We start from the raw sequence: 13,347 nt of genomic DNA, 5'->3' as shown, positions 1-13,347 counted from the left end.
TAACTCAAACAATCTAAAGTTGAGCAAAAGTTCTGAGCACATACTAAAGAAGATATGCAGATCAAAGGTACACAGGTCACAAGCACATGAAACGATGCTCAAATCATATTTAATTAGGAATTGGCAAATTAAAACAATGAAGTGCCACTACACACCTATTAGAATGGATAAAATCCAAAACATGAAAACCGACAAATATTGGTGAGGATGCTGAGCAGCAGGATCCCTTATCATGGCTGTAGGAATGCAAATGACACAGGTTCTTTAGAGACAGCCTTACCATCCAGCAACCATACTCTTAGGTATTTATACAAATGAGTTGAAAACAAATGTCGTGTCCATGTGAAAACTTGTGAATAAATGTTTATAGTTGCTTTATTCATAATTGCCAAAAATCGGAAGCTACGAAGGTATCCTTCAATAGGTGAGTGAGTAAGCAAACTACTACACCCACACAATGTAGTATCATTCATTGTTAAAAAGAAGTGAGAAATTAAGACATGGAAAACATCGAGGAACCCCAAATGCATATTACTATGTGAAGGAAGCCAGTTTGTAAAGGCTACATTCTGTTTGATTTCAACTAAAAAAACAAAACTATAGAGAGTAAAAAGATTAGTGCTTGCCAGGATTTGGGGGCAGGGAGAGATGAATAATACATGGATCACAGGGAGATTTTAGACAGGGAAATTATCTGTATGATGTTGAAATGGTTGATATACAACCTTATATATTTGACAAAACCCATCCTTGTACAACAGAAAGTATGAACCCTGGTGAATACTATGAGCATCAGTTAATAATTTACCAGTATTGGTTCACCAGTTGTGACAAATGTACTGCACTCTTGCAAGATGTTAATAAATGGAGAAATTGCATATGGAGAGAGTGCATATGGGAACTCTACCCAACATTACATTAAACCTAAATACATTTAAAACAAGAAATGTTAGAGAGCATTTGAATGACACTATTGGCAATCTGAATTTCATGGCTAATACATTTTTTTCATGCAAATGAACAATATTTACCAAAAACTCACCACATGAAAACCACAGATTAAGTTCTCAACCAAAAAAGGAAACAAAATTATAGAACATGTTTCTGCCAACAATACAATAAAATTAGAACTCAATAAAAATGGGACAGCTAAAATAAAAAGAAAAATAACACATTTTTGAAAGTTTAAAGCCATTCTTTTTTTGTTGTTTGTTTTAAACAGGATCTTACTCTGTTAACCTCAGTTGGAGTGCAGTGGCATGATTATAACTCACTGCAGCCTCAAAATCCCAGGTTCAATGAGTTCTCCTGCCTCAGCCTCCTAAGTAGCTGGGACTATAGGCACACACCCTTGTACCCGGCTAATTTTTGGATTTTTAGTTTCTATAGAGACATGGGTCTCACTTTGTTCCTCAGGCTATCCAGTCATTCTTAAGAGAACAAAAAATGTGATTGACCCTGAGAACAAAATATGTATTGCAGTATATTTTTAACATACAGATATAGACATGCATAAAAAAGTATAGATTAAAATGCTTGTATCATCAAAGTATAAGAAGATAGGTTCACAGTTCAACTTAGAAAGTTAGAAAAGCAATTAAGCAAACATAAAGTTAGAGAAAACAAAAATGCCACAATATGTAAAATATAAAAGATCAAAATCAAAAGGAAAGCTTTAGATAACACTTTTAAAATAATATTTTTCAACATTGTAAATAGACAAACCCTAAATGATTATATAGAGAATGAAAAAGATGTCACAATTATAAACTTTAAGATCGTGCTAAATGCTATAAACCACTTAATGCCATTAAATTTGAAATTATTAAAAAACAGTAGTCTAGAAAGGTATACATTATTAGAATTTATTCATGAGGAATAAAAATGTGACTGAGTATATATTTTTAAAATATGATTCAAATTTCCATATATGCAGTGTTTCAGAAAATGGAAAAAGAATGAAAGCTCTCTAGCTTATTTTACTGTGCTAGGGTAACTTTGACACCGAATCTCAAGGTTTCTGAGTCAATTTTGAGGTTGACTTAAGGATAGTATAAGGCAGGAAACAAGGATAATACAAGAAAGAAAAAACGAAAAGTTGATATTATAATTTACATGCAAATATTTTTGTTAAAGTATTAATAGTCCAATAAATTACTTAAAACAATCCAAGGATCAATCTTGTTGCTCAGCAGCATGTAAAGATGACTCAGCAGGGGCATATCTGCGTTAAGTATGGCCTAGTGTTGGATTACCACATAACTCTGTTCAGAGATCAGGATTTCATTCAAAGGGCTCAATAATTTTTGAGATAATTATTTTTTGAACAAAATAAATCAATTTTTAAAGTTTGATTTCAAGATGTAATTTATCAACAAGTTACTGTTTGGAATATATCAATGTATACTTCTTGGTAGATTTTCATAAAATATATTTGTTATAAGACACATTTTAATTCATTCAAAACATATTGTAGGAGTTTGATTGAAACTCAGTATACTATTTTCTAAATTAATGTACTTTCCAGTAATAATTCGAAGTCAAATAGATTTTACAAATATTGTAATTCTAAGTTTATATTTTATCATTTTTATTTTGAATCAGGAGTCAGACACTTTCACAACCTATCTTCCAAAATGTATAAAAATGACTCTTTTTTACATAAACATATAAACATCCTGCTTTCTCCTTTGAAATAATAAAAGTTAACCTGCAAACATGATTCAAATAATTTATCTGCTAATCAAACTAGTATGGTGATCAAACTAGTATTCTGGTGAGCTTGAAAAAAAAGAAAAGGGATTACATGAAGTTACGTGTTAAATGGAATTGTTTTTCCAAATTAATTTGTTCTGGTCAACAAAGCTTGATCAGTTTCCTAGCAAATAACACTGGCCTGAAATTGCTGAATGAATTGTTTTCAGCAAAGAATATGAAATTAAGTATGTAGGCATTCAAGATGACTTGTAGTAAACTGAATCAGCATAGCCAATGTCTCCACATTCAGTCACCTATTTAGTTACATTTAGACATAACCATAAACCCATAAACTTTTGCATGTATTTATTCTGTTGTTTGTCTTTGTCATCATTAACCTGATAATGACAAAACACTAGCTGGCACAGATTATTGAACCTTCACGTTTTTACATGACCTAATCTGTTAATTTTCATCATCTTTTCAGTAGGGAGTGACTTTATTGATGTAATATTTAGATGGGTCCAGGCAGACACCATGCTGCGTTCTGAATGGTAGGATTGTTTTCAAATCAAATGAGCCATTCATGAGGATGCTTATTAAAAGCCGGAACAGCAAGAAACATGCTTGCTTTGTGAGGGTTAATCTTTCTTGATTTTCATTACTTTTAATACATTTTAGAATAACTTTCCAATTTCATTTGAATCCAAGACTGCCTGAAATGTCCTAATAAAAGAAGATCTGGCTGCCAAAGAGAACACACCATCATGCCAGTTACCTGTGGTGTTCATCCTTCTTAAAAGCTACAAAAATACGTTCCCTACTGTGCCATCCAGTACACCAGAGAGCTTTCCCTGGAAATCATTCTTTCATTATGCCTTTGTAATTACTGTTTTCTGTCTGATAAATCTTGTGCAAGCTGTGAGACTTTGAATTATGGATCTGGGAGAGTTACAAGAACATAACTAGCTGCAGCTCAGTCAGCTGTGCGTGTCGATCCTTGCTTTCCAGGCAGGGCCTGTTGCAACTATCCACTCTGTCATCTGTATTCATTTTCAGTGAGTTGATCAAAATTCTAACTTACAGAACCTTGTGGTGAATTTCTCATTTAACAAGTGTTGAGCATCCATGGCAGGAAAGATATTGTATACAGCAGCACTCAAGAGGCATAATCTTTGCCCTTAAAACTTTCATTTTCGGCAGGAAATACTGCAGCATAAAATGTCACCTCTATTTTCATTTTATGGCCTGAAAGTTTTGATTATAGAATTATATCTCAACAGGACTGCAGCAACCACACATTTTGTCTCATATGTATATAACAAAATATTGGATGCATGATAGTGAGAGGTGACAGCGTGCTAGCAGTCCTCACAGCCATCGCTCGCTCTCAGCACCTCCTCTGCGTGGGCTCCCAGTTTGGTGGCACTTGAGGAGCCCTTCAGCCTGCTGCTGCAGTGTGGGAGCCCCTTTCTGGGCTGGCCAAGGCCAGCCGGCTCCCTCAGCTTGCAGGGAGGTGTGGAGGGAGAGGCTCGGGCGGGAACCGGGGATGCGCGCGGTGCTTGCAGGCCAGCACGAGTTCCGGGTGGGTGTGAGCTCGGCGCGCCCCACACTCGGAGCGGCCGGGCGGCCCCGCTGGCCCCCAGCAGTGAAGGGCTTAGCACCTGGGCCAGCAGCTGCTGTGCTCAATTTCTCGCTGGGCCTTAGCTGCCTTCCCAGGGAGCAGGGCTCAGGACCTGCCACCCACCATGCCTGAGCCTCTCCCTCACTCACTCTGTGGGCTCCTGTGCAGCCGGAGCCTCCCTGACGAGCGCTGCCCCCTGGTCCACGGTGCCTAGTCCCATCCACCACCCAAGGTCTAAGGAGTGCGGGCTCAGGGTGCGGGACTGGCAGGCAGCTCCACCTGCCGCCCCGGTGCATGCAGGATCCACTGGGTGAAGCCAGCTGGGCTCCTGAGTCTGGTGGGGACGTGGAGAACCTTTATGTCTAGCTAAGGGATTGTAAATGCACCAATCAGCACCCTGTGTCTAGCTCAGGGTTTGTGACTGCACCAATCAACACTGTATCTAGCTACTCTGGTGGAGACTAGGAGAACCTTTGTGTCTAGCTCAGGGATTGTAAATACACCAATCAGCACTCTGTATCTAGCTCAAGGTTTGTAAACACACCAATCAGCATGCTGTGTCTAGCTCAGGGTTTGTGAATGCACCAATTGACACTCTGTATCTAGCTACTCTGGTGGGGACTTGGAGAACCTTTATCTCCACATTGTATCTAGCTAATCTGGTGGGGAGGTGGAGAACCTTTGTGTCTAGCTCAGGGATTATAAACACACCAGTCAGCGCCCTGTCAAAACAGGCCACTCGGCTCTACCAATCAGCAGGATGTGGGTGGGGCCAGATAAGAGAATAAAAGCAGGCTGCCCGAGCCAGCAGTGGCAACCCACTGGGGTCCCATTCCACGCTGTGGAAGCTTTGTTCTTTCACTCTTTGCAATAAATCTTGCTGCTGCTCACTCTTTGGGTCCTCACTGCCTTTACGAGCTGTAACACCCACTGCAAAGGTCTGCAGCTTCACTCCTGAAGGCAGCGAGACCACAAACCCACCGAGAGGAACGAACAACTCCAGAAGCGCCGCCTTAAGAGCTGTAACACTTGCCGCGAAGGTCTGCAGCTTCACTCCTGAGCCAGCGAGTCCACCAGAAGGAAGAAACTCTGAACACATCCGAACATCAGAGGGAGCAAACTCTGGACACGCCACCTTTAAGAACTGTAACACTCACCGCGAGGGTCCGCAGCTTCATTCCTGAAGTCAGTGAGACCAAGAACCCCCCAATTCCGGACACAATAGGAGCTCAATCTAGAAAGAATGCAATAACATGAAATTATTCTCTAAAACACTCCCCAGAAGTTTAAGTCTAAAAGAAAATTTTCTTACAGAAGCAGAGTTTATGAATGAAGAGTGAAAGGCTGAATCATTCCACACTGCAGGAAATATTCTGTCAATAAGCATTTAACTGCCAACACATACACCACCTACTGTGTTCAGTGCTGGCTTTATGGTCTGGTAATGGGAGCTTCACTTTGAGTTATATTACATTTTTAAGATTTAATCACCTAATATAGTAGAAGAGCAGACAGATGTTATTTTCTTGATCAAAGGTGTGGCCTTTTTCCAAAGGAGCATAATCTTCCGACACAGTCGAGTCCTAGGAAGGGGAACATGGGGGAGAATGGAAGGAAGCAATTGCACACTGGGCATATAGACTCAACCAGTGCTGGCTAAATGGCATATTAGAGCCTGCAGAAGGCTGTGCGCACATGCCAGCCCAGCTAGCCCAGTGCTTCTCTAACAGGCTGACAATCACATCCACTGGAGAGCTCTACAGACTATTTAAATTAGAATAGCAGGGCACGGGGCTTTGCACGTCATTCTAATGTGCAATTTTGTTTCTAGACCTGTGCATCCCAAACTTTAAAATGCGTATGAACCACCTGGGAATCTTAGTAAAATGCAGCAGCTGATTTAATTAGTCTGGAATGGTGCCTGAGGTCCTGCATTTTAACATGCACCCAGGTTATGATCAAAATTGCTGTTACTTTGTCACATTTTGAGCTGTTAGAAATGCAGAATTTGGGGCCACATGTCAGACATACTGAATCAATATTGGCATCTTACCACCTCCAGTTGATTTTAATGAACATGAAATGTTGTGAAATGGTCCTCAAAAATCTTCACTTTTTTACAAATAAGGAAAATGATATTAAATATAACTTAGATGTCAAATGATGTTCTATTCTTTTAAGATCTAACTTAAATTCGTTCAATTCCCACAAATTTCAGATCATAACCAGAAGATAGACAAACCTATAGCAGTGGTTCTCATGGTTTGGTCCCTAGGTAGGCATCACGGCATTACCTGGTAAGATGTTAGAAATGAAGGTTGTTGGGACCAACCCAGACCTAGTAGGCATGGGTCTCAATAGTTTGTTTAGAAATTCCTCCAGGGGACTGTGGTGCCACATAAGCAAGTTTGAGAATTACTGACCTATAAAATTATTGTAATACTGTAAGCAATTACAATATAGAAGCTAAAATATTTTTAAAGGACACACAAACTGAACTCCATGTTGACTATAATACTCTTAAAATGAAATATGAGAACTTTAAGGAAATAGTATATTGATATATTGATAGAAGTATTGGAAAATGACATGGGATCATAAGTGGATCAGATATTTTATGGAATTCCCAGATGAGAGAAAAAGAATAGGATGAATTGTTACAAATGTGCACTCATGCATGTGCGTATAGGAGCACACACAGGAGTAAACATCAAAGTAAAATCTAGAAAATTCTCAGAGTGAACAAACAAAGAGTTGTAGGATGTTCTATGACAAACTTTAGAACAATAAGCATATTTACTCCTAGTTGCAGAACCAGTTGAAATATTCCTCCCAGACCCCTTAAAATAGAGGAGTTGATATAGATGCGAATTTCTGAAGTTTCTCATCTAAACAGTGAATGGCTTATGAGGACAGAGTGGGGAGATGTATATATATATATATATATATATATATATATATATATATATATATATACACAACAGGCACACACACATCAACACACTCATAAACATTATTTTGTTACGTTTTTAAGGAACCCACAAGTCATAGTCATAATGTACCCCTGCTTTGGTTCTCAGGCAGACATACTTTTTTTTCATTTGATAAATATAGTAAATAAAGGAGCTCAGAAATAAATGAATATCTGTATTTCTTATCTAGCACTGACTTCGTAACCTCCAAGGTAAGCCCTCCCAAATAAGTCATTATATCTATTTTTCTTCTTTCTTTCTTTCTTTCTTTCTTTCTTTCTTTCTTTCTTTCTTTCTTTCTTTCTTCCTTTCTTTCTTTCTTTCTTTCTTTCTTTCTTTCTTCTTTCTTTCTTTCTTTCTTTCTTTCTTCTTTCTTTCTCTTTCTTTCTTTCTTTCTTTCTTTCTTTCTTTCTTTCTTTCTTTCTTTCATCTATCTATCTATCTCATGACCAAAAATTTTATATTGGATTTTATTAAAATAAAAAAAATTTGCTTTAAAGAAAATGAGCGGACAATCCACAGAATAGGAGAAAGTATTTGCAATCCTGTATATCTCATAAGAAACTTGTAAGCAGAATATTTAATGAACATTTAAATTTCAAAAATAAAAAGACAAATAACCCCATTAAAAATGAATAAAGAATCTGACTAGACATTTCTCCAAGGAAGGGATGCCAATGGCCAATAAGTGAAAAGATGTTCCACATCATTAGCCATTAGCAAAATGCAAATCAAAACCACAGTCAGATACCACTTCACACAAACTAGAATTGCTAGAATCAGTCAGATAATAATCAGCATTGGTGAGAATGTGGAGAAACTGGACCCTCATACATACTGGTGGGAATGTAAAATGGTATCCCTAGTATGGAAAACAGTCTGGCAGTTTCTTCAATGATTAAATATAGTTATCAAATGACACAGAAGTTTTACTACTCTGTATAATTGAAACATAAATAAAAACATTTATCTACAAACATTTCATACATGAATATTTAGAATATCATTGTTCATAATAGCCCAAATGTCCATCAGCTGACAAAAGGATAAACAAAATATGGTATAACCATGAATTGAAGCATATTTTGCATATCAAAAGGAATGAAGTATATGCTGCAGCACAGGTAACCTTAAAAATAGCATACTAAATGAAAGAAGCCAGTCACAAAATAATGCATATTATATAATTCCATTTATATGAAAGTGTACAGTATGGAAATCTAGAGACAGGTAGTAGATTAGTGGTTCCTGGGGCTGAGAATGGGGTGGAGAGGTAGGGGGTAATAACTATAGGGTCCAGGGTTTCTTTTTGAAATGACAAAATATTACAATTTACTGGGTCGATGGCTGCCCATATCTGTGAATATACGAAAAGCGACTGATTGTGCACTTTAAGTGGGTAAATTATATGGTATAAGAATTGTCTCAATAAAGTTGTTTTTAAAGAGTTTACCGACAAATAGTCCTGAGTAAAAAATAGAGCAGAAGGAAAGAAAACTATGATCAAAATTTAGCACCAAGTTATTGAAAATAATGAAGCTATCAGCTCTACAAACATGAGAAAATGTAAAGATCTCAGAGCTCAGGCAAAACAGAGCAAGAGAGGACAGAAAGAGCTAATGTATAGGCAGCAGTGCTCAGGGAAAGAAAATCAGCTTAAAAAATAGAAAACCATGAAACCAGATTTCTCTGGGTAATAAAATAGGATAAATGGCATATCTTTTCAATAAGAATTCTAGAGTGATTTAGCATTTTAAGCTATCTGAATGGATAATTTGGTTGACAGGTAAACAATAATTAAATAATTAAAGTGCTAAAAATAAGTTTTTAAAAATTGAGCATTTCTAGAAAATATTTTGTCCAGTATTGTTCAAAAGTATCAAGATCATGGGACATACGAAAAGACAGAGCAAGTCTCACAGATTAGAAGAGACTAAAGAGGATTAGTTCTTAGAAAAGAAAATCAAGTTAAAAGAAAAACCAGTGAAATTCAAATACAGTCCAGAGTTTACTCAATAGATGAAACCAATGTTAACTTATTAGTTTTGATAAACATAACATAGGTATTATGTAATTTAATAACTTTAGGAGAAGGGTATGAAGCAGGGTTTCTCAATTTCCACAGTGCTCACATTTTTGGGCAGGTCACTCTGTGTTGTGGGAGTGTGTTTTGATCACTGTAGGCTGTTTAGTAGGGCCACTGGCAACCTCAGTTGCAGACCTTCTCTAGTGTCCTCAGATGGGTGGTGGGGGTGAGAGGGTACAGGTACAGCAAAGTCATCTCTAATTGAAAACTACTGTTCTACCTTAATTAATATTATCTAACCAAAAGAAATCAGTTGTCTCTTAGTTTGTGAGAAGGAAAAGAAACAGACATGTTCAATGTTTGTGAAAATAACTTTTTACTCACCTTTGCCTTTGAAGGTATAATTAGACTTGACTACTAACTTATGGCTGCCTGCACTTCACCAGTAGGAAGACTGTGGTTTTTTGAAGGGTCTTTAACCAAAAACAAACCAAAATGGCACCCACTGGGTTGTACTTCAAATAGGACATGGAGAACTGTGTAGATACTAAGAAAACACACATTAAAAAAAATCTAGACCCCCTACTGCATTAACTGTCCACTCCAATGATAATACCACCTAAAGAGGCTTTTTAGCTATAAAAATTATTGTCATCTTTATCAAGAAATGACTTATTAAGAAGAAAGTTACAGCATAGGAAATTTATTTTTAAAATCTTATACTGGAGGATTCTTACTTAAGGAATCTGGGGAAACGAAAACGAATGACTGACTGAGTGGAAAGTCCTGGGGCTTTCATTCTGCTGCTCCCCTTGGCTGAGAGTGCATTTTTTTCTCCTGATAATCAGCCCCTTTCTGAAGTACAGAACTTTCGTGAAGATTTCTTATTAAGCTTTTTTTCAGTGTCCTCACCATTCACTTGTTTGTCTCTCAAATCCCGAAAGAAAACCTGTTGTGGATTATTGGCTTTGGTATTTTGTCAATCTCTATTTTTTGCCCATGTGATTGGACCCACTCAGGTGTTGCCTTCTGCAATGCTGTTGAGAGGCTCCACAGCAGTTTGTCTTACACCACCTCAAACAGACCTCCAAATGTGATGGCTGTAATCAATTGCCCAATAGCCTTCAAATAATGTTTTTGTAGGCAGATCTTTTCACCTGGTAGCTACAAAAGTGAATCATTCTACTCCATATATACATATTATGAGCAAAAAATGGAAAAAAGAAAAACTGCATTAATGTCTGAAGCAAAGAAAATCTGTATATGAATGTATAAAAGCTTAAAATTACAGGAGTCTACATAAAATCATCATTGTCAGTTCTGAAACATAAGTTGTGGTGTACAACCACCATTTCCTTAAAAGGAAAATTGCAAGATGTAACATTAATAACCATTCTAGAAGAATAAAACATGTATCTTGTTTACTAGAACAAAACTAGCTGTTTTTCTTAAAAGCATTTCAGCGAGTTATGTTCGTTTTTATGATAATGAAAGGGAAGGCCCTTCTGTCAGTAGTCTATCTGCAGTTTTCTGCAGGTATTATTATACATTCTCTTTCTAAATGTCAAGTATAAAATAGAGCAACATTGCTGGTGAGGACACAACACAGTACAGAGGCTGAGAACAGTTTGATGGTTCCTGTTAAACATGGACTAACCACAGACCCAGAAATTCTACTCCCAGCTACATACTACATAGACATGAAAATATTTGTCTGCACAAAATCTTGTCCACCAATGTCTATGACGATATTCTTCATGATAGCCCAAACATGCAAACAACCCAAATGTCCATCAGCTGATGAAAGGCCAAACCGATGTGTTATATCCATGCAATGGAATCGTTTTTTGGACATGAAAAGGAAGGATATACAGGTCCCCGCAAGGATGAACCTAGAAATCATCATGCTAAGTGATGCCATAGGAGAGCCCACAGGAGGGAAGTCTACAGAGACAGAAAGTGGGTTCCTGGTTGTTGCGGCTGGGGGGACGGGTGGATAGGAAGGTGACAGCTACAGGGTACAGAGCGTCTTCCTGAGGTGATGAAATTTTTTTCTAATTTACTGTGGTGATGGGTGCACATGTGTGGTTGTACCATGAAACCCATTGAATTCTACACTTCAAGTTGCTGAATTATTTGATATATGAACGACATCACAAGAAGGGGAGGAAGGGGAGCAGAGCAGGGGAGGGAGAGTGAGGGGTAGAGGAGCTGAGAGGAGAGGGAGGGGGAGGGGGAGCAGAGAGAAGGGGAAGACGGAGGGAGGAGGAGAGGACAGGAGACCACGGTAGCTCCTAGGCCCCTCTCTCCAGAGGCAAACTTGCCGGCAGCACCTGGAAGGAGGCTTGTGCCTCCAGTGTCCTCCTGCAGTCTGGGTGTCTGGGCACGTGGCCTGTGCGTGGCGCCATTGTGGAGTGTCCCGCGCCCACGCCCTGCGTGCCTTCCAAGCGCGCAGAGGCCAACGGTCATCCAGCCGTGGGCGCTGCAGCTCTGGCCGAGTCCGCAGACCTCGGGAGCTTCTGGAAGGCAGGCCAACCCCTGCTGTAAGGCCCGACACCCTGGCGGCTCCCATGGGCAGGTCACCCAGCACGCCCCAGACCACGCAGTCTCCCCAGGGTCGCCAGAGTCCCTGGCCCCCGAGGTCCCTGACTCAGAGCCATATTCAGTACGTCCAGTGGGGGCGCCCGGTGCCCAGCACCCACCTCACCGAGGTGCGGCCCAGCCAGGACCCCCTCAGGCCACGGCGGGTGGTCTCCGAGGCCTGGAGGCGCCCTGCCCTGCCGGGGGAGACCGCTCTGGGGCAAGACCTCTCCTGTGCCTGGGAGGGTTGCATGAAAGGGGGGCTGTGTCGTGCCCGGAACCCAGGATGGACCTGGAGCCCGGTGACCATTGGGATCGCGCCCCCAGAGCGCCAGGAGAGCCCCTGGGGATCCCCAGGACAGCAAGCCTGCCCCGCAGTCTGCCCCGCCACCCAGGAGCTCCCGGACCTCTGCACCCCGGAGACTCTGCTGGGGGCGCTCAGCCAGTGCAGCAAGGGAAGCGCCAGGTTCGACGGGCCGTTGTGGTTGGAGGTCTCAGACAGCAAGGGCGGCAGGCGGAACCTGCAGCCCCGGCCGTCTGCCTTCAGGCCCCTGATAAAAAATGGAGCGGTTGCTTCCTTCGTGCCCAGGCCAGGGCCTCTGAAGCCGAGCCTTGGCCCCTGGAGCCTCAGTTTTTGTGATGATGCTTGGCCTTTCGGGCTGGTCCAGCCCGCCCCGTCTGCCATCTGGGACTTCTGGGAGGCGACAACACCTTCCTGCGGCAGCTGCAGTAGGGTCTCCTTCGCCTTCGAGGTCACCCAGTCTGCTGGCCCCTTTGGCTCCTGAGAATCTGGGTCCTGCTACCCATCTCCGGAGACTCAAGCCCACGTATCTACTTTCACTTGCTCATCCTTGCTCTACCTCAACGTGGGGCCCTGACACCACGTTATCAAACATGCAGTCCCCACACCCCTCGTCTGCACGCCCCAGATCTTCCCTCTGTGCTCCCTGCCACCCCAGCAGCTATTGATTTCAGAACTCCTGCCTTCGCCCTGCTGGGCCTCTCCTCCCTGCCCTTCTTCCTGCCCTTCCTCTGAAAAGAGGCATTTGGGGAAGGCTTGCTTTTTCTCCATGTCTCCCAGTTTGTATAGTTAAATTGTCCAGGTTGTATAGTTAAATAGTTGATCTTATTAAAAGCATTTGTCTGCAGAAAATCTATATATTTATAATAATAACAATCAAAAAAGCTTTTTATGCCAAAACAAAGGGGAAAGTGTGTTCCAGGCAGGGGCAAGGGCAAAGATTCTGTATGGGGAATAATTCCTATTTATTTGAAGTCCAAATATAAGTCCAGTAGAGTTGGAGACTAGTGAGAGAAGATATGAGGTTAGAGAAATAAACTGTGATGAAGTACTATAAGGCATTGGGACCAGAGTACAGGGTTTATTCTAAAACCATGAGTGTTAAACAGAGGACAGTCTATGATCTGGTTGATATTTTCAAAAACAC

General features: G+C 40.5%; 1 protein-coding gene across 1 annotated transcript; it reads left to right on the top strand.

The window, feature by feature from the left end:
• The first annotated feature begins 4,246 nt into the window (after nt 1–4,246).
• Nucleotides 4,247–13,036, top strand: POM121L12 (POM121 transmembrane nucleoporin like 12). Its single transcript, XM_055294535.2, has 7 exons — nt 4,247–4,286; nt 4,490–4,631; nt 5,858–5,970; nt 6,540–6,618; nt 8,498–8,566; nt 10,223–10,421; nt 11,632–13,036. The coding sequence occupies exons 1-7, from the start codon at nt 4,247–4,249 to the stop codon at nt 12,682–12,684; spliced, it is 1,695 nt and encodes a 564-aa protein (XP_055150510.1). The 3' UTR covers nt 12,685–13,036.
• Nucleotides 13,037–13,347: the final 311 nt, after the last annotated feature.

Source organism: Symphalangus syndactylus, chromosome 9, assembly GCF_028878055.3.
Source record: "Symphalangus syndactylus isolate Jambi chromosome 9, NHGRI_mSymSyn1-v2.1_pri, whole genome shotgun sequence".
Classification (NCBI taxonomy): domain Eukaryota; kingdom Metazoa; phylum Chordata; class Mammalia; order Primates; family Hylobatidae; genus Symphalangus; species Symphalangus syndactylus.
Note: the sequence above shows the minus strand (reverse complement) of the source record. Positions and strands in the feature narration are given on the sequence as shown.

Coding starts and splice junctions, on each gene's coding strand:
- POM121L12 (XM_055294535.2), top strand. CDS start 4,247: ATGCGCGCGGTGCTTGCAGGCCAGCACGAGTTCCGGGTGG. Junction 4,287..4,489: donor CCAGCACGAGTTCCGGGTGG/GTGTGAGCTCGG, acceptor GCTCCTGTGCAG/CCGGAGCCTCCCTGACGAGC. Junction 8,567..10,222: donor GCTGAGAATGGGGTGGAGAG/GTAGGGGGTAAT, acceptor GCTTTTTTTCAG/TGTCCTCACCATTCACTTGT.